Source organism: Trichechus manatus, unplaced genomic scaffold, assembly GCF_000243295.1.
Source record: "Trichechus manatus latirostris isolate Lorelei unplaced genomic scaffold, TriManLat1.0 scaffold00272, whole genome shotgun sequence".
Taxonomy (NCBI): Eukaryota; Metazoa; Chordata; class Mammalia; order Sirenia; family Trichechidae; genus Trichechus; species Trichechus manatus.
In genome coordinates, this window is record NW_004444208.1 from 953,687 (window position 1) to 977,193 (window position 23,507).

The 23,507-nt window shown below is 53.3% G+C and overlaps 1 protein-coding gene across 2 annotated transcripts in view; it reads right to left on the bottom strand.

The window, feature by feature from the left end:
• The window catches only part of CTIF (cap binding complex dependent translation initiation factor), a 312,637-nt gene that overhangs the window by 84,767 nt on the left and 204,363 nt on the right, over positions 1-23,507 (bottom strand). For both annotated transcript variants that reach the window (XM_004389973.1, XM_004389972.1), the window contains one exon: positions 20,610-20,909. In XM_004389973.1, coding sequence (XP_004390030.1) covers positions 20,610-20,909 — 300 coding nt within the window. The remainder of the gene's footprint in view (positions 1-20,609; positions 20,910-23,507) is intronic.

The window sequence follows — 23,507 nt, forward strand, 5'->3', positions numbered from 1 at the left end:
CAGTAGTTCAGCACTCAGCTGCTAACTGAAAGGTCAGTGGTTAGAACTCACCAGCCGTTGTTCAGGACTAAAGATTACAGCCTTGGAAACCCTACAGGGCAGTTCTGCTCTGTCCTATAGAGTCGCCATGAGTCGGAATTGATTCGATGGCAGCTAGTATATATATGTACGTTTTTTTTTAAGCTTCCCTCATGCACAGCTTCCCCTTCACAAGGCCAAGGAGCCAAGGGGTCTGTGCGGCCACCAAGTATGCAGGGAGAAGACACAGGAGCCCAGCACAGGAGGTGCCTGCGGAGGGCAGTGTATTAAATGTCCCTCACCCTCCTGCAGCCCCACCTCCTGACATTTTCAGTGTTGAGCTCTGGGCTACTTAACCTGATTCTGAAACGAAGCTACAGCCACTGAAATGTATAGGGGTCACGATAAATCAAGTTGTATGGGGGGAGGTAAAAAAAAAAAAAAAAGAGGCATGGCAGCAGCGGCGAAGGTGGCTTTTTACAGCGCGGCTCTTTCTCCGGGGTGACACCATGGGCTCTGAGCCAGGAAACCTTAGAAGGGCTCCTTTGGGATTGAGCAACCCAGGCTCCTCGGCTCACACCCCAGGGCCCTCACTGCTCCTTAATAATTTAGAGCTTTAGAAATGGGACCGCACGCAGGCTCCCACTCTCCCGCTCGCTCACTCTCCTTTTTAATTTGCAGGTCTGATGTCCTGGCCTGTCCAGCCCAGTGGGCAGTGAGGATGGGACCGGCGCAAAGTGCTTCCACCCACTCCTTCTGAGCGTAACCAGATCCCAGACATGATCTGCTTCCCTGGGGCTGCTGTCTCTGAAGCCTGCCACGGGAGATTTGCCCTGCCCCTTGGCCATGGGGGTGTGTGCACGGAGGGGCACCCACTCTCCAGGCCCCTCTTTACCCTACAGCAGACACCTCCAGCCCATGTGGGGACAAAACACGTCAAAGTGAGTTTTCTTCTCTGCATTTTTTCATGAATCATGAGTGTGACCGGCTGGAAAGCAGTCAGTGAGAGGGACACAGAAGAAGCCGAGGCTGGCCTGGGGGGACAAGGAGTCATCTTGCTGCTTGTCTGTAGCTTGATGGAGAGGGATACACCCCTTCCTCCCCAGCAAGACAAGAAGGAGGAAGCATGTCCCAGGTCTTCTGTGGAGCTCTGCTCTGGAAGCAGGCTCCTAATTCTTGTGGAGAGCTCATTTCCACTGTTTAATCTGTGGGGAGAAGGCTCTGAATGACACACGGTCATCTAAATGGTCATCTTCTTATCTCATTTCCCTACCACCTGTTGTCTGCCTTATACCTGGCCTGCCCTGCCCCACCCACCCACAAATACACTCTGACCAACAAAGGCACTCAGGAGGCAGCGTGTTCTGAGGAGGTGGGGCCATGGGTGTCAGGGGACTTGGGTACAGCTCTGCTCTGTCACTAACTAGCTATGTGACTTTAGACAAGTTCCCTAAACTCTCTGGGACTTTATGTGTAAAATGGATCAATAACATTTACCTCTAAGTCTAATGGTGCCTAGCAGTGTCTGTAGACAGCCGGTGTTCAATAATGCCTGCAGAGTGACCGGCCGACTGAAGGAAAGTATAAGTAGCACCTCCAGCGAGACACAGGGCCGGGACCCCCAGAGACAGACAACCTGGTCTGTGTCATTTTCAGGCTGACACGACCATGCCCACTATCATTCCCATCAACCCAAATGAGGCAGGCCTGATTTATCAGCCCCATTTTACAGCTGAGAAACTGAGGCACAGAAAGGTCAAGTCACGGTCACACAGCTAAGAAATGGCAGAGTTAGGATTCAAACTGTCCATGCAAATTCCGTGCTCTTGGTCAGTGTCTAAACTGCTTCTCAGGCTCCAGCGTCAACCAAGCAGAACACACCCAGCTATCACCTTGAGCTGGGCAGGAACCAGCACTACCTGCTGGGCTGTGGTATCCCTGCGTGATGGCAGTGTGGACACTGGTCCAAAGTTCAGGGAACATGATATCCTCAAATGTGCACCTCCCTGTCCCCATCCTCATTTTTCACCACCCACTGTGGATGACTTTGGAGGGTACCTCCTTGGATCAGGAGCCGAAATTACAAATAGACTGTCCAAAGTCCACCACTACTGTCCCTTCTTCTGATTTTCCTGAAGCCTGAAACGATCATCTGCCCACCAGGTGGCTCTGTGGGGTGGGCCTGGACTCCCCAGCTGGCCCCACTGCCTTCCACGCCCGGCTCCTAGCATGGGGGCAAGCCCACAGCAGACATCACAAACCCCGGCGGAGAGTCCCATCTGCGAAGACAGCCCACTCAGGAATGTTTTCTACCAACAGGAAACGGCCATAGCTTTCCCTCATTAATTTTTGGGAGGATTAAACACCTGTTCGAAGTGAGCTCCTGACTGACCCGCTTACCTCTTCCTCCCGCTGAGCAAGGGTTTGTGCTCCCTACTTGATTCATAGTGTGCCCCTTTGAATAGTGAACAATTCCGAATGAGTACGCTAAAGTAAGTCAATGATTAAAAGAGAAGTGGCCCCCTTTTCTACCTGGCTGCCACAAGTTCCTGAGGAGAACTGACTTGTATTCCCAGACATGTTTTCTAGGATCCTGGGGCCTGTACCCTGTCTGCCTCCCACATTCAGAACAACCTAACAAGGGTGACTTCTGAAGACCCCAGGAGAGATCCCACCAGAAGTTTCCATAAACATTCAGCTGCAACTCCAGAGGCCCCAGGAACGGTGTGGACATGCAATGACCCCACGGCCGCCCACTGTGGGTGACCTGAGACACCTCAGGTCTGGGACACAGGCCTGGGTGGAGGAGGCAGTGCTTGGCTGGGCCACCCTGGGGGTGGCAGGAGCGCACTGTGGCTTGAGGAGAGTATGGCGTGGAGCGGGGCGGGGGGGGCAGCCCCCACACTGAAAAGCCCCACTGCCTCTTTACAGGGCTGTTGAGGCCAGGTGAGGTTGCGGCTGCTCCCGTTATGCCTCCTCAGGGCTTTTGTCCACTTCCACTGCAGCAGGCAGGTGGACCACCACAACCTTTACCTGTGTGTCACTGTGTGCTTCATGGTCACAGGTGGACATTCAGGTCCCTCACTGGACTAAAGATCCCTGAGGGCAGGGCTGTGTCTGCTTACTGACCATGTGTCCTCGGCCCAGGCCTGGTGCTAGGCACATGGCAGATACTCATAAACTTTGCTGGGCAACTTCACATTTGTGGGCTACAGGGTGACAGGGGCTGGGACAGGAGAAGGACAGGGTGCTGAGGGAGGGCAGAGGCGTCACAGAAGGCTCTGGGACATGACGGCCCAGCTGTGACTGGAGCCTGAGTGTGAGCTGTCCTGGAAAGTGATTCCAGGATTCCAGGCAGGTGAGTCTGTCCACTCAGGGCACAGCTGGAAGTTCAGCCTGGCAGGAGGGTACAGTTGGGAGAGGGACATGGGAGAGACAAGGTGGCATTGAAGGCTAGGTCTCGGGGGCTAGCCCCCAAAGTCTATGTCACTCATGATGTCCTTAAAGTCTGGCTGGTACAATTATTGAGCCATAGTATGGGGTAACCAGGTCTCTGAGGACTAGGGGAGGCAAGACTGTTGCAGGCTGGGGGCAGGACCTGGTGAGAGCAAGAGAGGAGGAGGCAGGGAAGCCGGCCTTGTGCGATGGCGCCCCCTACAGGCCACTCGGCCCACAGAGGGCCTTGACTCCAGGACGCCATGCAGCCAACCAGATGGCCCAAGGCTCAGTGGAGCAGGACCAGGAGGGCAGGAAGGAGAGGGCCAGGCCATCTGCATGCCCTGACCCCAGGACTGGAGACCCACCTAGGTGGGGAGATGCAGAGATGGGGTCTGCTCGTCAGTGACCAGTCAGTCAGCACAGGCATTTAGCTGAGCTATATGACCAGCATGCCCACTTTGGAATACAGACAAGAGCTGGAAAGGCCTCCAGAATCCCTTCCTCCAATCCCCTTATTTTATGGACGAGGAAGTCACCACAAGGGTGACTAGAGAGAGGCAAGGCTAGAACCTGGGTCTCCTGAAGCCTAGGGCCCTTGCTCTCCACCATGTCTTTATACCCTCAGCTTCCAGTTCCTGCTGGGTGCCGTCGAGTCAGCTCCAACTCATAGCGACCACATGTGACAGAGCAGAACTTCCCCAAAGGTTTCCTTGGCTGAATCTTTACAGAAGCAGATTGCCACGTCTTCTCCCATGGAGTCACTGGGTGGTTTCAAACCACCAACCTTTCAATTAGCAGACGAGTGTTTACCCGCGGCGCCACCAGGGATCCTTGTAGTTCCTCCACTTCTTATAAACGTCTGCCAGGTCACAGGCTGAGCAGCACCCATCTTCTTTTCCACCCCCAACCCACCCCAAAATGAGCTCCAGGCTCTCCCAGTCCTGGATCCCAAGCAAATTCACTACCCCAAGATGCTCTTAGGGCTGTGAGAAATGGACAGACGGAGCCATGAGCCTTGCTTCCCACGGGGAAGACCTGACCCTGCAGACCAAACCTCACCCAGGACATTGGGCTCAAGGGGGCTGAAGCTTCAATTTCCTGTCTCCCGGTCTACCTTAAGAAGGGGACAGAAAGTATGTGTGGGGGGAGGTGGGCAGGGGCCTCTGCAGAGGAGGGAGACAAAGGCACAGGTGGATCTGAGCCAGCCCTCATACACAGCCAGCTTCGGGTTCCCTCAGGGCTCACTGGCTGCCCCAGGAGGAGGGGGTACAAGAGCAGCTACAAGGACTCTGTGTGTGGATCAGTGTGTGGGCATCCCTGTCCAGAGAGGACTTGGAGGTAGCTGGTCCACAGGGAGGGGCTGAGAGGGCCACACCGACAGGGCATCTGGAGCCCTAACCTCTCCTAGCGGGCAGTGAACTTGTCAGGGAGGGGGGCAGTGTGTGTCCCAGCTCCAGTGACACACCCCCTGACCCCACCCCACCTGCCTCAGTGAAATCACAGGGTCCAGAGACCCCCTGTAGACTGGCCTGGGTCCCATGGGGTGGCTCTCCCTGCCTCTTGCCCAAGGCTGACCAAGACTCAAGAATGGCAGGGAACTCGCTCCCCATGAGGCACAAGTTTTAGCTTTTGGATGGAAACACGGTCTTGGCCTGAGATGGTGAGAAGCAGGCGCCAGCAAAATGAATGGGCTGATGCGGTTACTGGGAGCGGGGTCACTGCCTGGCCAGGGAGCCTCACACCTGGGCTTGCTGACACTTGCCAGCCCCACAAATGCTGGACACCCTTGGCCAAGGAGGTGGTGTGACCTACCTGGTCCCCACAACAATCTTCTGCACACACCCCCCAGCCCCCCACCCCAGATTCCTGACACCTCCAAGTCTTTGCTTTGGCTCTTTCCTCCCACTTTCTTCTGTCTGCTCAAATCTTGCATCTCCTTTCATGCTCACTTCCTCCAGGAAGCCTTCCCCAACCTCCTGCTCTTCAAGGGCTTATCCCCTCCTCCAAACCACCCCCTTCCCGAAATTGCTCTCTGGTCGAGTCGGCTTTGCAGCTGCATTAGGCTGCTAAATGTCTGGCAGAGGCCAGGGGCCCGCTTCTCTGGGGTTCAACGGTGCCAAGTACAGGGCACACAGCAGGGCCTCAGTGCCAGCCCTCCTATGGAGCCCCCCCTAAAGCTTTCTTGTGGTGGATCCCAGAGCTACTCTACAGCACTGCCTCCGAGTTCCAATACCTGGCACTCTTGGGGACCACTGGGCTCATAGAAAGAGGTCTCTGTAGGCATCTTGAGGCATTTTCCCTGCTGTGGGGTCTCTCCTAGGAATCCCAGGAGATTCATCAAGAGGACAGAGAAAAGCAAGCTTTTATTGAATTCTGAAGTTCCCCTTGGGCGAGGAGCCTTAAGAGGACACAGACAAAATGATGTGTGTTTTAATGGGTTTTAACAATGATTATGTCTGTGGAATAGTGGGTGCAGGAGACAGGTGTTACCACTCCATTTCATGGAAGAGTAAGTGGAGGGCAGCCTGCCCATGTGATCTGCCCCACATCACCCAGCGGAATCATATCAGAACCAGGCCAAATGGTAGGTGTCTGACTCTTGGCTGCTACAAAGACTTCTTGTGCCACACAGTGGTAAGTCACTAAAAGGAAGTCTCCGTGGCCTGGCCAGCTGACTTCCAGACGACTCTGCTTCTAAGCCTGCTTCACAGATAATGGTGATGCAATGAGCATGGTCTAATGGGGTTGATGGTTAAGTGTGAGCTTGATATGGAGCTGCTCACAAATCACTGACTCCAGGTAGAGTCCGGCCATCCCCAAATACCACCTACTACCCCTCCTTCAGTGTCACCCCTGCTCAGCAGATGAGCTGGGAGGAAGAGGTAGGGGCACTAGCGGGATGGTGGGATGGTGGGATGGTGGCGCTCAGCCATCTCTGTTCAATACGCCTGGGTGCAAGTGATGCGGGTGGGTCCATGGCAGCCACGCCACTTATCTGGAGGACGCTTGGCACTGTGCCGGGCACTGCCAAGGGCGGGGACAAGGAGCTTTATAGGAGGGGATGTGTGGCCAGCTCAGGAGGGGACTGCTCTTGCAGGAGCACATCTGTTCCCACATTTCAAAGTGGCCTGGTGCTTCTCACACTCTATCAGCAGGGATCTGGATGGGGCACCATAGGGTTACGTGAATATGGCTCCCTGCTCCCCCAAAGGGGCAGCCCACCCCCTCCCTAGCACTGCTGGCTGGTGCTGGAGTTGAGATGGGCCAGGAAGGCACTGGGACTGCTTCCCCCTGAAGTCTCAGAACTCCAGGCCATAGGGCCCTCTGAAGACTAAACCTGACCTCTGGCCCTGATGCAGTGAGGGATGGAGACTCTGCAGGTGCTGGGGGCACTGGCTGCCAACCTTGGGTCCCAAGGGCAGACCCTGGCTGGGTGGGCGCAGTACAGAGTCCCTGTGCCCATGGTTTGCCGCCGCTCTGAGAGCTCCTGGGCTGGACAGTAACCTCGAAAGGCTGTACAGTCCAGTCCCATTTCCTGTTGAATGTCACCACCTCTCCTGCACAGAGGGGCCACCAAACAGGGAAAGGTCTAGAGGTAGGAAAAAACCGGTGAGTGGGCACAACGCAGGTGTGAGCTGTTCACATGACACCAGCAGGCCCCACCCACCTCCTCGCTTCCCACTCTACCTGGTGGGTCGTGACCCCTCGGTGGCCATCTGGAGGGGAGCTAGGAGACCTCTGTTCATTTAAAGGAGCCTCTTACTTATCTAGGATCCCTGCTGGTGCAGCAGTTAAAGTGCTTGGCTGCTAACAGAAAGGTCAGCAGTTCAAACCCACCAGGTGCTCTGAGGGAGAAAGATATGGCAGTCTGCTTCTGTAAAGATTACAGCCTTAGAAACCCAATGGGGCAGCTCTACTTTGTCCTATAGGGTAGCTAGCAGTTGGAACTGACTTGATGGCAGTGGGTCTGGGCTTTTCTTACTTATCTAGGGAAGATGGAAGTTGGCTGCCCTGAGGGCTGTGGGCATCAACACTCTGTCAGCACAGGGAGTTCAAGACAAGGGTGCCAGCCCTGCTGGTTGTTTCATAGCTGCCCTGCCGTCCCCTCCCTCCACCCCCTCACCAACCTCCTGATCAGTTCTTCCTATTCATGCCAGGCAGGGGGACCCCAGCCCTGCATGCAGGCACAGGAGAAAGGTGAGGGGGAGACACACTCACTGTAGTGTGGGGAGGGGCACCAGCACCGGGGCTGCTCATCTTCCCACAGGCCATGCACCCCTGGCTGGGGAAGCCTGCTCATCTGGGGGCTCTAGCGCAAAGATGCCTACTGACTCATCCTTCTAGAAGCTCTTGGAGCCCACTGCAGCACTTGTAAGATGAAAGGAAACAGAGATAAACCAAACCAAAACCAAACCAGTTGCTGCCAAGTCGATTCCGATTCATGGCGACCCCACGCGTTACAGAATAGAACCGCTCCATAGGGTTTTCTTGGCTGTAATCTTCACGGAAACAGATCACCAGCCTTTCTTCCGTAGTGCCACTGGGAACAGAGTTGCAAGGGCATAATCTCTCACACCAGCTAGATGGTCCCCAAGTGGGGAAACCCCAGTTTCTGGCCCCTGGCTTTTGGAGGTGGTGGCTGGAATGTCACTGTTCCATGTGCTGAGGGCTGGGAGCAGGCTCCAGTAATGAGGGCAGCTTAGGTGTTTGAGGGGGCAGGCTGGAATCTTGTGTATGCTTATTTTATACATAAGACAAGTGCAGCCACCTAAAAACCCTGCTTTCTAACGTAAGAGATGTCCAAGTGTAACATCCGATAACCATCATACACGTTTTCCTAACACGTGGCTTCTGTTAACCTCCCTGGGTTATGACTTTGAACTAATCATGGAACTCTACAGCTCAAGAATCAATAATGGCTCCCTAGGTCTTAGTTTATAAAGCCCAAATACCTCTCAGGGCCCTACCCGGTCTATCGTCAGGACTTCCTTTGACTCTCAGCTTATGCCCTTGAGTCCAGGTGAGGGTGTCCTCACCGCTCCTCACCTACGTCATCCCTCTGGGTCTCGGTTCATTATATCTCCCCCATCAGAAATGCACTTCCTGGTGAGGGCTAGATGACGTGATGAACATAACGTCAGTGATCTGCGCATGTGACGATTGTTGAAATGTCAAATGTTTTGTGGCATCTAAATTTGCCACAATAAAGAAAAGAAATGTGAGGAGAAAGCCAAACTGTCCTTCCCTCTCTCCTCCTCAGCTCCCCCGTGCTGGGCCCAGCACCCTCCCCATTTCCCCTCACTAGGCTGGGCCATATCCTGGGGCCTGGCCTCTGGACTCCTCCGGCATTGACAGGGAGCACCCAACAGTTTACATGGGACCTCACACAGGCAGGGTCCAGAGAAGGGCCTTGGGCAGCAACTCATGACTTCCTTCTGTTTGTAAGAGTGCCCCTCTGCCACCCTAACCCCCCTTGGTGGTGGCTGGCAGCCTCCCTGGGGAACTGGGACAGGCGGGTGAGCAGTTACATAACCCACAGGGAGATTTTTTCCATTGGCCCTGGTGGTGCCAGCTTTCCAGTGGCGGCTGGCTGCAGCAGGTAGAGGCGCCCTGTCTGGGCCGGCCGTGCCTGGGCAGGGCCAAGATGCTGCGATCTGGAGCGGCTTAGCATAGCTCGGATTCCCAGCGGTGGCGGCTGGGGGCTGGCCTGCCTGCCTGGCTCTGGAAAGGAGGAGCAGGAGTGCTGGGGGTGTGCAGCCAGCCAGCAAGGGGTAGCTCTCCGGGACCAGGACACCCGAGCTGGCCTTCTCCGATAACCCACTTATCTGAGGGCCCACGTCGGTGTGGCAGCCTCAGACAGGGAAGCACCCGGCCAAGTTCTATCAGGGGATTTAACAGGGAAAATGGAGCCAGCCTTGGGGGTGAGGGTGTGCAGGGAAAAGGACACGGCCTGGCAGGGAGACGGGGGATGGTGAGACAACTCCCTGACCTAGGGAGAGCTCCCTGGTCCAGGAACAGAGGGAGCAGAAGATTGCGCCACTCCCTTCCTCCCCTGCATTGCGGCCTGTGGAGTTGCCGCTCCTGCCTGCCCCACTGACCAGAGGCTCCTGGGAAGCAGCCAGCTGATACCTACTGTGTGCTGATGTGGCAGAGGGACACCTAGATGATATGGATGCAGCCTGTCTCCAAGACGCCTGGGGACATATACCTCAGAAAGGAAAAGTTGAAATAAAAGTCTAGAAGACTTAGTGAAGGGCACACACAGTGAATATGAAAGGGTCAGAGGAAGGAGAGGTCCTTGGGGCAGGGGCTGTCAGGAAAGGCTTCCTGGAGGAGGCAGAGCTTACTAGAAGGAAGGGAACTCATTTTCGTTGAGTCAGTTCAGCAGCAACCCTACACGTTTCAGAGTAGAACTGTGCTCCACAGGGTTTTCAATGGCTGTAATCTTAAGGAGGTAGATTGCCAGGCCTTTCTTCCATGGTGCTGCTGGGTGGAGGTGAACCAACTGCTCAGTTAGTAGTCAAGTGCAAACTGTGAAGTACCTGTCAATCTACAGGTTTGCAAAACCAAGACCAATCAGTCTACAAGTGCCCATTGCCTGCCTTCATTGCCCCAAATTTCATGACTGTGGGGAAAAAGGCGGCCCCAAGGCCCAGGCAAAGGGCTGCGTTTGGGAATCTATGACGGGAAGCCAAGAGACAAAGTTAGCAAGGGCTCCTGTTCTTCCCTCAGTTCCCTCCACCCAGGCAGGTCACCTTCGCTGACAGAGCAGCATCCTTGGCATGGCTCTGTTCTAGGGATGACTTCCAAAGGTCATGTGGTTCAGTCCTCTGCTTCCTGTTGAATGTCACCACCTCTCCTGGACAGAGGTGCCAGCCAACAGGGAAAAGTCTAGAGGCAGGAAGAAACCAGCGAGTGGGAATAACATGGGTCTGGGTTGTTCACATGATGTCAACAGGGTAACTAAGACACAGATGAGCACTCACCTACCTCCTAGCATCTCACTCTGCACTTGGGGTACCTGGTGTGTTGTGACCCCTCGGTGGCCATCTGGAGGGGAGCTGGGAAGACCTCAGTCTCTACCACAACCTAGTCATCCTTTACAGAGCAGAATGTGAGATGCAGAGATGTCTTTTCGATGTTTACCATCAGTGTTGATCAGTGCTATGATGCTGGGTTCCCAGGGTTTGGGTTTTGCTGCCTCGGAGCAAGAAATCTTCCCTAGAGATATGAGATTCAAGAGTGCAAGCCAGGCTGCTTGCTCCCAACTGCCTGGCTGACCCGACTCACAAAGCTGTGAGCTTGTCTTGCTTTTCCCTTGTCCACATTCCTGTGCCATGTGGGTTAGTAGACACTTTGCATGAGTAACAGTGACTTTTGCCCAAGGGTCCCACAGCCCCCGAGGGCAGCTAGATTCTCAAAAGACCTGGGTAAACTGTCAGTGAGGGATGTAAAAGTCAGGGCTCTGCATAGAAAGCCAATTTGGGGTTTCTCAAGAGTGGGGCTGTCTGTGAGTTTTAGAAAATCCCTGTAGCCCAGAGGCAGGAGGCTGGGGTCTTGGCCTGGCAGAAAAAAGCCCCCAGGGTTCTGGGGGGCCCTGTAGAGGGTGGGAGCTGCTGGCTGTGCAATGCTCACCAGATAGCATGAGCGGAGGCCAGGGAGGCTGCTGTCCTGGGCACCTTCCATGCCTGACTGAGGCTCAGTGATCATTTTCTTTCCTCTATTTTCATATTCAAAGATCAAAATGCTTTCTTGTTTCTAGGTCACTGGGTGCTCCGGTCCCACTGAACACTCCAACGTTCCACAGAAGGGACCTTAGACTTAGCACTTTCAGAAGCTACCTTCCCTTCCTGCCTCCTCCCCCCTGAAAAAACCAAAAACTAACTTGGACAGTCAGAAGACCTGGTCTAATACTGACTTTGAGATATCCCATCTGGGCCTTTGAATAAAAAACTTAAGACTTTGGCCAATATCCTCCACCTGCACAAACTGAGGTAAGAATACCAGAGGACTGGGCAAATTAAATGAGACAATATATAAACAGCAGTGAACACAGACTAAAACAGGCTAGAAAGAAAGGCCTGGCGATCTACTTCCAAATAATCAGCCAATGAATACCCATGGATCAAAACAGCCCGATCCCATTGTCCATGGGGTCACTATGAGTTGGGGGCCGACTTGAGGGCAGCTAAGGCCAACCACCACCAGAGTGCATGGAATGAGCAGATGTTCATTGAGAGGAGGAAACAAAGATGGGAAGAAAGGAGGTAACATTCACTTATTCTGAAGCAAGTGTGGGCAAGTGTGGCAGTGAGGCACCATGGTTCCTGCCCTCTCTGGTTTTGGTGGTGGGCTAAGGGTGCTGCATCCAAGCCAGCCAGTGGCTCTCACTGTCTGGGTAGCCTGTGTGGAAGTCGGCTTTCCTGAGGTCTGGGGCAGGCCTGCTGAGGGCTGCCGTGCCATCCTGGGGGCATGTGACGGCCCGCCCCCTTCAGGGTACAGACTTCAGAACAGACACAGCTGACTCATGGGGGGTGCGTGCTCTACACTAGCTGACGGGTGGGACACCTTTTGGAAAAAGAGACCTTTATAGGTCTCTGAAATCACCCTCTCAATCCGCTGATGGAGAAAGCTGCTTGCCTTGCCCTCTAGCCCTTTCCTCCACCCCTCCTGATTTCCAGCCACCAGTGGTGGAGCGGGTGTGGACGTGGCCCAGGGCTTTTGCTTGGGCGTTGGAATGCACAGGACAATGTGCTTCTATCCCTGGGTTGGCCTGGCTGGGCCAACATTAAAATTAGTTCACATGCCTGGAGTGCACATGGGCTCAGCGTGGGTGTGCAGGGGAAGGAGGAGGTCTGGGAGGAGGGAGAGGTGCGAGGAGGAGAGCTGAGCCTCGGGAGTAGCAGAGTGTGGGGTCATCCAGATAATGGCGAGTGGAGAGGAAGAGGTGCTTCCTCGGTGCCCTCAGCCCTCCAGAGGCCCAGAAAGCTCAGACTTGGAGACCACTGGAATGCAATGGGATTATTCTAGAAGAGTTTTGAAATCTCCACTGATGATGTCATGAGATAGATCTTTGGTTTTTGGTTTTCCTAAGTTTCTGACTTTCATGTCCTATTTTGGTGGGTGGCATGGGAGTCAGCCAGCCCCATGACTTTGGGTAAGCCTCGTCAGCTCCCTGAACCACTTTGCCCATCTGTAAATTCAGGGTAGGATTCCTGTCCTGGAACCTACCTTGGAGGGGAGTATGGGAACCTGCATGTTCACACCCATGAAAATGCTCAGAAGAGTTGAAAAGCCCATCAAACACCAAGAGCACTGGTCCCCCAGACTGGGGCTCCATCCTCCCTCCACAGGCACCCACTGAGCATCTACTCTAGACAAGGCATGATGCCAGGAGCTGAGACAGGATGACTCAGCCAGGATTCCCTGCTCTCAAGGAGTTTATAATTCAGAACTCCAAGAATCAATGTTACCCCCCTCCTCCCTTCCTCTGTCAAAGACAGGGGTTAGGAACCCCAAGTTTTTGGTAGAGAGGAACAAAATTTGATTTTCCTGAAACGTTGAGATAACCAGGCGAGAAGGAGGCTTTCCCTTTATGAGCAGAGTTAGAGGGATGGTTCCTCTTCCCAGACCTACAAACATGGGACCAGGAGAGGGGGCGGGGGAACGGAAGAAACAGAGTGAGAGTAGGGTAGAGGTGTCTCACACAAGCACTGAACACGTCTATCCTATTTCCATTCATTATAGGGGCAGCCGGAGGGTCCCGGGGTGGCACAAACTGTTTGTGCTCTACTACTAACTTAACGGTTGGCAATTAGAATCCACCCAGTGGTGCTGCAGAAGAAAGGTCTGGTGATCCATAAAGATTACAGCCAAGAAAACCCTATGGAGCAGTTCCACTCTGTAACACATGGAATCACCATGAGTCAGAATTGACTTGACAGCAACAGGTTTTTTTTTTTTTTTTAAAATAGGGGCAGCCAGACCAGAATATCTTGAGTGGCCCTTCTGGGGCTAGAACCGCAGCTAAAATCACTTCCAGAGAGCCCCCAGGGGTCCCATCAAGCCCCTAGCCACCACCCCATTGAGTTTCTATGAAACCGAAGCCCCAAACACAATGCATAATGGTGACCCAGCTAGAAACGCAGATGGGTTTATCTGTTCTCCAGCTCGACGTCAGCTTTTGAAGAGGCTGCTTTTTAGACAGCACTGGAGGAGAGCAATTGATTTTGAAATCTGGTCACATGCCAGATTCTGACTTTGCGTTGTCTTTTCACAACAGCCCTGCTGTGTTTACGACTTGGTTGAGATGGGTATTTTTTTTTTTTTTTTTTTTCAAAAAAAGGTATCACATCTTTCTGTTAGATGTGTTGTTGGTGACGGTTGCTAGGGAGAGCTGGGTCCAGTTACAGACACTCTGATGCCTGCTCTAATAATACTTTGCTCTGCATAGCTCAGATACAGACACCTCTTGGCTAAACAGGGCACATACATTTCAACAGAGGAGAGCTTGAACTTGTACTCCCCAAGCCTATCTCAGCAAAGGAACACTCGCCAGCCTAAGTGAAGGCCTGGGGTGGTGACCAGGCAGTGCTGGGTGGAGGGGCTCAGGCCTGGGATTCTTGCCATTCCGAAGGTCCCATAAAAAAAGGCTCTCCCATTCTTCACCTCTCTGTGAAACTGGAGTCCCCCTCCCCCTTCCCATGACTGTACCACAATTTCTTGGTGAGGATCAAGGGAGATAGATTTTTGGCTACTGTAGCCCAGGGGCCCTGAGCAGCCCACATTCTCCTGAAAGTCAAAAATGAATCAATACACATAATCTAGTCAGTATGTTGTTGTTAGCTACTATCGAATCGGCCCCTGACTCGTGGAGACCCCACGCACAGTGGGGATTGGATTGTTGTGATCCACAGGGTTTTCACTGGCTGATTTCTGGAAGTAGATTGTCAGGCCTTTCTTCCTAGTCTGTCTTAGTCTGGAAGCTCTGCTGAAACCTGTTCAGCATCATAGCAACACACAAGCCTCCACGGACAGAAGTGGGTGGTTGCGCATTACTTTGGCTGGGAATTGAACCTGGGCCTCCTGCATGGAAGATGAGAATTCTACCGCTGAGCCACCACTGCCCTTGGTCAGTACAGGACCCTGCAAACATTCTTCAGAAGTAGGAGTCTGGTGGGTAGGGTTGGGGTGAGGCAGGCTGAGCAGTGGGAGGCACTTCTCCTACAATATGGGATAGATGCTCCAACACAAATATCCGAGGCCAAGAAAAATGAAAAGGGAAGAGGGAAAGGAAAGAGCTGCAGTGTGAGCAGGAGTGGAGGACAGGGGACAAGAGAGGGCGCCTGACCTCCTCCTGGCTCACTGGGTTGGTGGAGGTCCTCAAGGGAGGAGTCTGGGGATGACGGAGAGGGAGTACGAGAAAGGGCCCCTGGGATGGTCCAGACCAGAGTCCTCATTGCACAGAGGGGAAACCGAGGCTGGCGAGGGGAAGGGATGGTCCCAGCAGCTGCTATCTCCTGCTTTGGTGCCCTCCCCCAGCTCATGTTCCAAGTCCTCCACGTGGCTCAGCACAGAGCCTAGCACCTGGCACGTGCTTCCAGCCTGGTTCATGACAGGCGGAGCCAGCAAGTTCACAATGACAACGGCAGTGCAGCCATCATATCTCCAGAAGATCTCCCCAGCAGTGGTTCTCAACCATGGCTGCACCTTAGAATCACCTGGGGAGCTTTTTAAAAAGGATGCCAAAGCCCCACCCCTAGAGAACCTAATCCACCTGGTGAGGGTAGGGCCCTGCACTGGTAGTTTTCCAGAGATGCCCAGGTGATTCTAATGTACAGCAAGGTTGAGGATCACTGATCCAAAGAAAACCTGTGTCTGAAACTCTCTGTTCCCAGGCTGGATTCCCACTTCTGACAATCACACTGGTAAGAGACTGTGCCTCAGTTTGCCCATCTTCAAAACGACCCACCAGCTACTAACCAACAGTCATCCAATGCCTTGTTACTCAAAGTGTGGTCCCTGGACTACAACATCAGCATCACCTAGGAGCTTGTTAGAAATGTAAATCTCAGTCCCTGCCCCAGACCTACTGAGTCAGAATCTGCATTTACACCAGGGCTTTGAAGCAGTTCGGTCTAGTTCAACCCCCTGCTGAGAATTTGCATTTTCACTCAAGATATACCGAATCAGAATCTACAGTTTAAGATCCCCAGGTGATTCTTATGTACACATCTGCACATACAGCTACATTCTAAGTCCTAATTTAAATCAGATCCCATGTGATTCATATGCATGTTAAAGTCTGAGAAGCATTGACTAAAGAAGATTACATATGTGGCACATGATAAAAAATTAAGAAATACCTGCTTAATAAATAGAATTTTATTCACAAGGATGCTGCTATTAAAAAGGCCAAATCTAAGGCAAAAAGACTTGGCTTGGATATAAAGACTGAAGATCACTTCTGAGCTGAGATTGGTGACAGAGGTCTACTGGGACCCCAGGGTCTCCAGCACGGATGTGGCTCACAAGGGTAGTGTTTCTAGGTTCCTGGAGATGGCAGTGCTGAGTCTGGCCGGGAAAGGTTAAAAGATGTTTGACTGACCCCCAATCCCCTACTTTCCACTCCATGGGGGCTGCAATACTACAGCTTGGTAGGCAGCCCACAGGCCTCTGCCACATCAGAGCCTGCCCCTCTCCCCTCATGCTGCTGGCTCCATCACTGGGGCCCAGGCAGCAAGAGCAGCCGGCCAGGTGAGCAGTGTCCAAAGACAGCTGCTGGGAGCCCTGCTCATGGCCACTTCACACCCTGGCCCCACTGCAGCTAGCATCACTAAGCTGGGTCTCTGGACTTGTGTGTGGAGACAATAGCTAGATCTGGCCACATGAGGGACAACTCAGAGGCTGCTGCATTGAACCAGGGGCTGCCTGGGATCCAAGGCCAACTGCACCTTGGGTGGAGGACGCTGAGCCCAAACCGCAGAGGAGAGAAAGGAGGCAAAGGCTCTGTGGCCGGCTTAGGGCTGTCTGCCAGAAAAGGAGGGCAGGTGTGGGCATCAAGGAGGAAGCCAGGGTCTGCTGAGCCTGCCCTCTGTTCTCTCTCTTTGCACCTCGGGTCTGGGTGGTGACTGGTCGTGAATCACACTTCCCGGGAAGCTCTGCTCCAGCCTGCCACCTCCTCGCTGCAGACAAGAGCAGCAGGGCCAAATGGGATAAGCGGGGTTGGCTGCCTCTGGGACTTCTCAGCAGGGGCCCGTAAGAGGCTGGGGGACTTCATGCCAACACATCAGCCTGCCCTCCCATGGGAGACAAAGGAGCGTTGAATTCAAGCCAGGAGGCCTGAGCACCCAGTAGAGTCCTCCAATTATACCCACAAGGGGATCCCTATGTGGCTTACAAAGAAAGCTGAGGCTGCAGGTCGTGAAGAGCGTGTGAGTAGCGGCCTATGGGGGACATCTAGATTGACAAACACCCAACACACAAATGCCCCACTCAAGCATATGGCAGCTTCCGCCCCTGGGGGAAGGTGGCTGGGCTGCCCCAGAGCCTCAGTGTGTGAATTGTGTATGCCTCTGGGGTTCCTCTTGGCCTCAGACAGCATCTGTCCCCAGGCTCATGGCCTGGGGGAGGGGAGAGGGAGGCTTCTAGTACCTCCACATGCAAACATCCACTCCCCATCATCACCGGGGGCCCTGCGGTGCCAGGCACACGCAGACACAGGGACAGAGATGAACAGAGCAGACCCCACCTCACAGTACCCACAGGCTCCCGGGGAAGGGAGGCAGGCAGGCGGTCCACAACCCTCACCCGTGTGTCACTGTGTGCTTCATGGTCACAGGCAGACATTCAGGTCCCTCACTAGACTAAAGATCCCTGAGGGCAGGGCTGTGTCTGCTTACTGACCACGTTCCTCAACGTAGGCCTGGTGCCAGGCACGTGGCAGATACTTGTAAATGTTTGTTGGGCGACTGCATATTTGTGGGCTACAGGGTGAAAGGGGCTGGGATAGGAGAAGGACAGGGTGCTGAGGGGGCACAGGGTCATCACAGATGGCTCTGGGACGTGACGGCCCAGCTGTGACTGAAGCCTGAGTGTGAGCTGTCCTGGAAGGGGATTCCAGGATTCCAGGCAGGTGAGTCTGTCCACTCAGGGCACAGCTGGAGGTGTAGTGGGGAGAGGGACATGGGAGAGACAAGGTGGCACTGAAGGCTAGGTCTCATGGGCTGACCCCCAAAGCCTATGTCACTCATGATGTCCTTAAAGTCTGGTTGGTACAATTATTGAGCCACTATATGGGGTAAGCAGGTCTCTGAGGACTAGGGGAGGCAGGACTGCTGCAGGCTGGAGGCAGGACATGGTGAGAGCAAGAAAGGAGGAGGCTTATGTGGGATCACTCATACGCCTTCCCAAGACCCCTAATTCATCTCCAGAAACACAACATCATAAGGGCTACTGCTCAGGGCTGGCGTTGGGCAGCCGAGGGCCTTCTCAGTGGGAGCTAGAGAGGCAAAGCTTCAATCCTTGACAGCTGAATCAGGCCTAGAACCCCAGTTTCCCTACCCTAGCGTTTGCCAGACTGTGCCTCTCACCACACTAACGCCACAGATGTTATTAGCTGGTGGATGGAAAGAGGCCTTCCTGAGTTAACACAGCCAGACAAGCTCCCTTGCTGCTGGGACGTCCGGGAGCCTTTCCCATGCCAGTGTACTTGGTAGCTGATTGAGCGGCGGGTCTAGGGCCATGGAACTCTTTTTGTGGCTGAGCATTCACCAGGATTGGGGCAGCGGGTACTCCACCAGACACTTGTGGGCAACGCCATTCCCACCACAGGTCATAGGAAGAAATGCCTGACGAGGGGGATCCTGGGCAGGCCCTGCCGCCAGTGGCCCCCGGTTGGGCGCGTCTTCTCCACAACCTGGTAGGTCTCTGCCACTGGCTCTGGGTAGTTAACTGGCGTCTGGCAACCATCGTCTAGAAGTCTTGCCCCATCCTGCCCTTCTCTGGAAAAACACAATAGCCAAGGCCTAAGGTCGGTCCTGCCCGACACCCCCAGGCCAGGTGGAACGTGGCTGACAGGCCTCTCTGCCGTCACCCTCCACACTCTCCCAGGACATTCCGGCCCGCGGGCACATGCCCAATGTGCAAATCCCTCAGGTAATGCGGGAATTCGTCACCAGGGGGGCAAGGGCAGTCCAGGAATGGGAACCTGATCAGGGCCTGGAAGCTGGAGAAGCACTGGGCTGGCCAGGGGAGGGCTCACATTGCAAAAAGGAGGCTTACCCAGAGGAGGGGAGGGAGGGTGGGGACAGAGTCCCAAGAGGCACACAGGGCCATAGCACTGCTCCTCAGAGCTTTCAGGGAAAGATGGCAAGGCATACGGCTAGGGGTTAGGATTAGGGCAACTATAACCAAACCAAAACCGTTGCTGTAAAGTCACTTATGGTGATACCATGTGTTAGAGCAGAACTGAGCTCCATAGGGTTTTCTTGGCTGTAATCTTTACAGAAAGGAACCCTGGTGGCACAACAGTTGAGCACTGGGCTGCTAACTGAAAGGTTGGCAGTTTGAATCCAACCAGCAGCTCCATGGGAGAAAAGACCTGGAGATCTGCTCCCGTAAAGATTACAGCCTAGAAGACCCTATGGAGCAGTTCTACTCTGTCACATGGGGTTGCTAGGAGTTGGAATCGATTTGATGGCACCTAACAACAATAATAATCTTTACGGAAGCAGACTGCAGATTGTCAAGCCTTTCTTCCCTGGTGCCGCTGGATGGGTTCAAACTACCAACCTTTAGGTTAGCAGTTGAATGCAAATCATTTCTGCCACCCAGGGACTTAGGGTGACCATAGGCCCTGCTTTACTTAGGACAGTCCAGCTTCATGCCTGTTGTCCAATAATAAACCAAAAACCCATCGAGTCGATTCCAACTCAGAGTGACCCTACAGGACAGAGCAGAACTGCCCCATAAGGTTTCCAAGGATAAGCTGGTGGATTCAAACTGTCAGCCTTTCGATTAGCAGTCGTAGCTCTTAACCACTGCACCACTAGGGCTCCTGTCTAATAACAGGTAATTATTAATGGAGCTCCTTTGACTCTCAGCGGTGTCCTGGTTAGACAGTGAATTAGATGGTACCCTAGTGAAGACAGGCCTGCAGGTGGTCTCTTCCAGATCTGTACTCAACTTTCACTTCACAACTTCCAAGCCACCTCTTACCTTACCTTGACTGAGAACTCAACTTGTATCTCAACTAGTCTCTAAGTTAGAAAAGTAGATGTAGAGATGACTGTCCCACAGCCAGGGGTCTCTAAGGATAGCCCAGGGGCCTGCTGTGGCTCCCTGATGCCACCAGCTCTGAGGCCACCAATTCACACACTCCTACCCTTGGCAGAGGAGTAGGCAGTGGCCCTGCGGCCCCACTTACGAAAAGGAAAGTACCGGGCTCAGTCTAATGCACATGCCCATACCCGCCATATACTCAAACCAATAAAATTATCACTGGACACTGGTATCAGCAGCGGAAGGAAAGAGGAGGGGAATGAAGCTCTCTGGGGAGAAGGGATTTTGAGTGAAAAGGTACCAAAGAACAAGACATCTTGGATTTCCATGCTTTCCCTCTGCCTTGAAAATGGTTTCAGGAACTGTGGCGTATATGCCAACAGACCATGCCTTTCCTGTGCCCATATGGCTTTGCTCAAAACTGTTATGCTCAAACCTATCTCAGTACCAGCTATAACCAACTGCACAACCTCCAGGGTTTGGGGGTATTGGTCTGAGGTGAGGAGGAAAAGAGAAGTCACACCACAGAAAAGTCCATAGCAATCCGTGTCTGTTCAGACGATGGAGAAGTCAAAGCACAGAGCTAAGACTAAGAAGCAGCTCTCTTATGAAAATAGACAGCGGGAATGGCTGGTTAAACATAAAGCACCTATGAAATTATACTGGTCCATTGTAACCATGGAGCACTCACACAAACATACACAAATCCAGCCCTCATCCCTTGCCCCTTGAGTGCCTTTTTATTTTCTATAATTAATTGGGCAAGGGTGGAACTTGGTAAAAGCTCAACTGTGGTCAGACTTTGCAGCCTTCTCTCTAGTAATAACCCACCGGCGGGGAGGGGCCGGTGGCAGCTGTTGGTGTCTAGTTACCTGAAGCATGTTGAGGAGCAGGCTCCGGAACTTGGTCCCCTCCACCATGAAGAGTGCCATCTTGTCGCAGAGCTTGGCAGCTGTGAAGGCGAAGCTGCGGTCTGACACAGCCTTCTGGTAGATGGTCCGCACGATCTCTCCCAGCATCTCCTCAGAGTTGGTGGAGTTCTGGGCCTCCTCCATGAAGGTGGTGAGTTTGGCGTCTACGTCACTGCTATTGTTCCTCATGCTGTTCAGGATCTCAATTAACTTGTCCATCTTGTTCTGCTGAGGGCTGGTCGTCTCCACAGTCACTTCATCCTGGGGTGTGGGAGACAAACCCAGCCGTGCCTGAGTGAAGCCAAGGTTTCTGTGGGGAAGCGGCTCGGGGCAGGGAGGGATGCCATGCCCAGAACTGACGTAGTCCTATGTGTCTCAAACCCGTAGTCTGATCCCTTTGGGGATGCTTACCTCCACCAGCACCCGCATGTCCCTAAGACTCTCTGCTGACCTTTTCTTGGCCCCTATGACATCCTAAGAGTTCCTGGGTGGTGCAAACAGTTAACACACTTGGCTGCTAACAGAAAGATTGGAGGTTTGAGTCCACCCAGAGGCTCCCTGGAAGAAAGGCCTGATGATCTACTTCTGAAAAACGAGCCATTAAAAATCCTATGGCGCACAGTTCTACTCTGACCACATGGGGTCACCATGAGTTGAACTGACTCAGTGGCAAATGCTACTGGTAATGACATCCTGGGCTGATACCTCTTGTGAGTTCTAGCTCTTACCCAGGATTCTCATATACATTGGCTTTTTTTGTTTGTCCATTTGTCTATCAGATGTCTTAATCTAGAAATGATTTAATGGGGCTTATAAAAGATGAAATAAGGGTAACAAATAAGGAATTGGGCCAAAGAGAAAGTGAGGGTAGGAAGACTAGGTCAGGAAGGAGGTGGTCCCCAAAAGGCCTGCTCTGTTGGTGAGAGGTAGCTCATGGGGGGCCCCTGTCCTCCAGACCCCCTCAGTTCCTGTAGCCAGGGGTGTTGTGTTCTCTGAGTCTAGGTTCCACATACACACGGCACTGGCTTTAAGTCTAACAGAGACTGTGCCAGCCTGCTATACCCAAATACCATACCCACGTACCAAGGAATCCCCCAGTGTGCCACTAAAATAGTTGGCACTTCTAGGAGGGAAACTTCAGACAAAAAGAATCCTACACCCTTACGAAGTTCCACAGCGACTGGGACCAGTCCAGGGCCCAGAGAAAGAACAAAATTGGCATTTGACAGTCTCAGAAGTATTTATTCAAACACAATAAATTGGTGGCCAAGAATACAATCAAGCTTAACTGCCGGGGTGTGAGATCAGGGTGGGAAAGGCAAGATCAGGGTGATGAAATGAGATCCTGAGCTTGCCTTGAGTTCTCAACAATGGGAACACTAGCTGGGAGGAAGCACACCGAGGCTCTAGACCCCACTCTCTGCCTCTTGCCCTGTGGCTTTGGGCAAGCGGTTTCACTTCCATAGTAACTCAAGGAGGACAGACTAGAAGATTGCTAGTACTCCCTGAGCCCAACTAGTTTTGGATTGAGTTCCAAGAGCAACTGGTCTCTCAATTGAGAACTGAATCTTAAGGATTAAACCTTGTATGTCTTGCTCCTTCTCCCCAACCCCTCAAGTCCAGTGACCTTTCCAAGGAAGGCTAGTCTGAGTCCCTGAGTTGGGTTGCTAAGATACAACTCCCCACACCATGGACATCTAACACTTTACTTGTTTCTTTACCTGTTTCTTGAAAAGGGGAAGGGAAATGCTACTGTCCTTGATGGAAACCTTGTTTTGGATGGGGCTGGTGGCTTGTCTGTCCTCAAGGCTCACCTTTTGCAGGTTGGGCAGCCAGCCGAGTGGAGAGGGATCCAGTCTGAGCCTAAGCCCATGTTCTCCTGGTCCATGAGTCCAGAAGGCCTCACCTGAGAGGAGGGCTTGAAACTGATGTGTGGGTGCTATGATCTACCTTCTCTGTCCTGTATACAAAGACCACAAAGGTCTTTATATACCTTATCCTTGTTCAGTCTTCACAGTATCTCTTCAAGGTGGGTAGTATTACAGCCATTTTACAGATGAGTGAACTGGGGCTCAGAGAGGTCAGGTGACTCGCCCAAGGTTACCTAGCCAGTCAGAGGCAGTATGAGGACTGAGCCTGGTTGACTGACTGGACTCTAAAGCCTGGGCTGTTTCCACTCGGTGCTTGAGTGAGATGTTCCTCGAGGACCACACAACTGCTTGGCCCACAGGGGCGCAGGCGGCACCCTTCAGGCACAAGTGTGTCCTGTGGGCTCAGGGGTGTGGAGGACACCAGGAGCATCATTTCAGCTTCAAGAACTAACCTGGGAAGAGCTATGACCTGTCTCATCCTGCTTGAGTGTGGCCTTTGGGCCCAGCCTCCAGGGCGAAAGGTTGAGAAGGACGTGGGGAGGACGGGGTGGGGGTAGGGGAAGACCCAGACACTGAGTTCTATGGAGGTCCCTGAACAAAGATGGCTGGCTCTGCCCGCTGTGTGGGGAGGGCTGCAGGCAAGCCTGCCTTTCTCCAAGGTAACCTTACCTGTACCCTTGGTGGCAGGGGGTGGGGTAGGGGGATGCTAGGCTGAGCAACATGGACTTTATGCTGGAAATGACAATTCGCTACCCTTTTCTGGAAGCAAAAGGCAACTCTTCCCGAGGAGGGGGCATTGTCCCTGAAGCTATGAGCCAGGCTCTAGAGACCAGGGCCAGGACTAGTGTGAAGAAACAAGGCTCCTGGGGAGGCACTCACTCTTGAGGTTGCACAAGGGCAGGGTTACTCTTGCAGGTTGCTGAGAGGGAACAAGTGCCTCCCTAAAGTTTGTGGCCCAGACCCCTCCCTTGTAGCTGGATGCACTGGG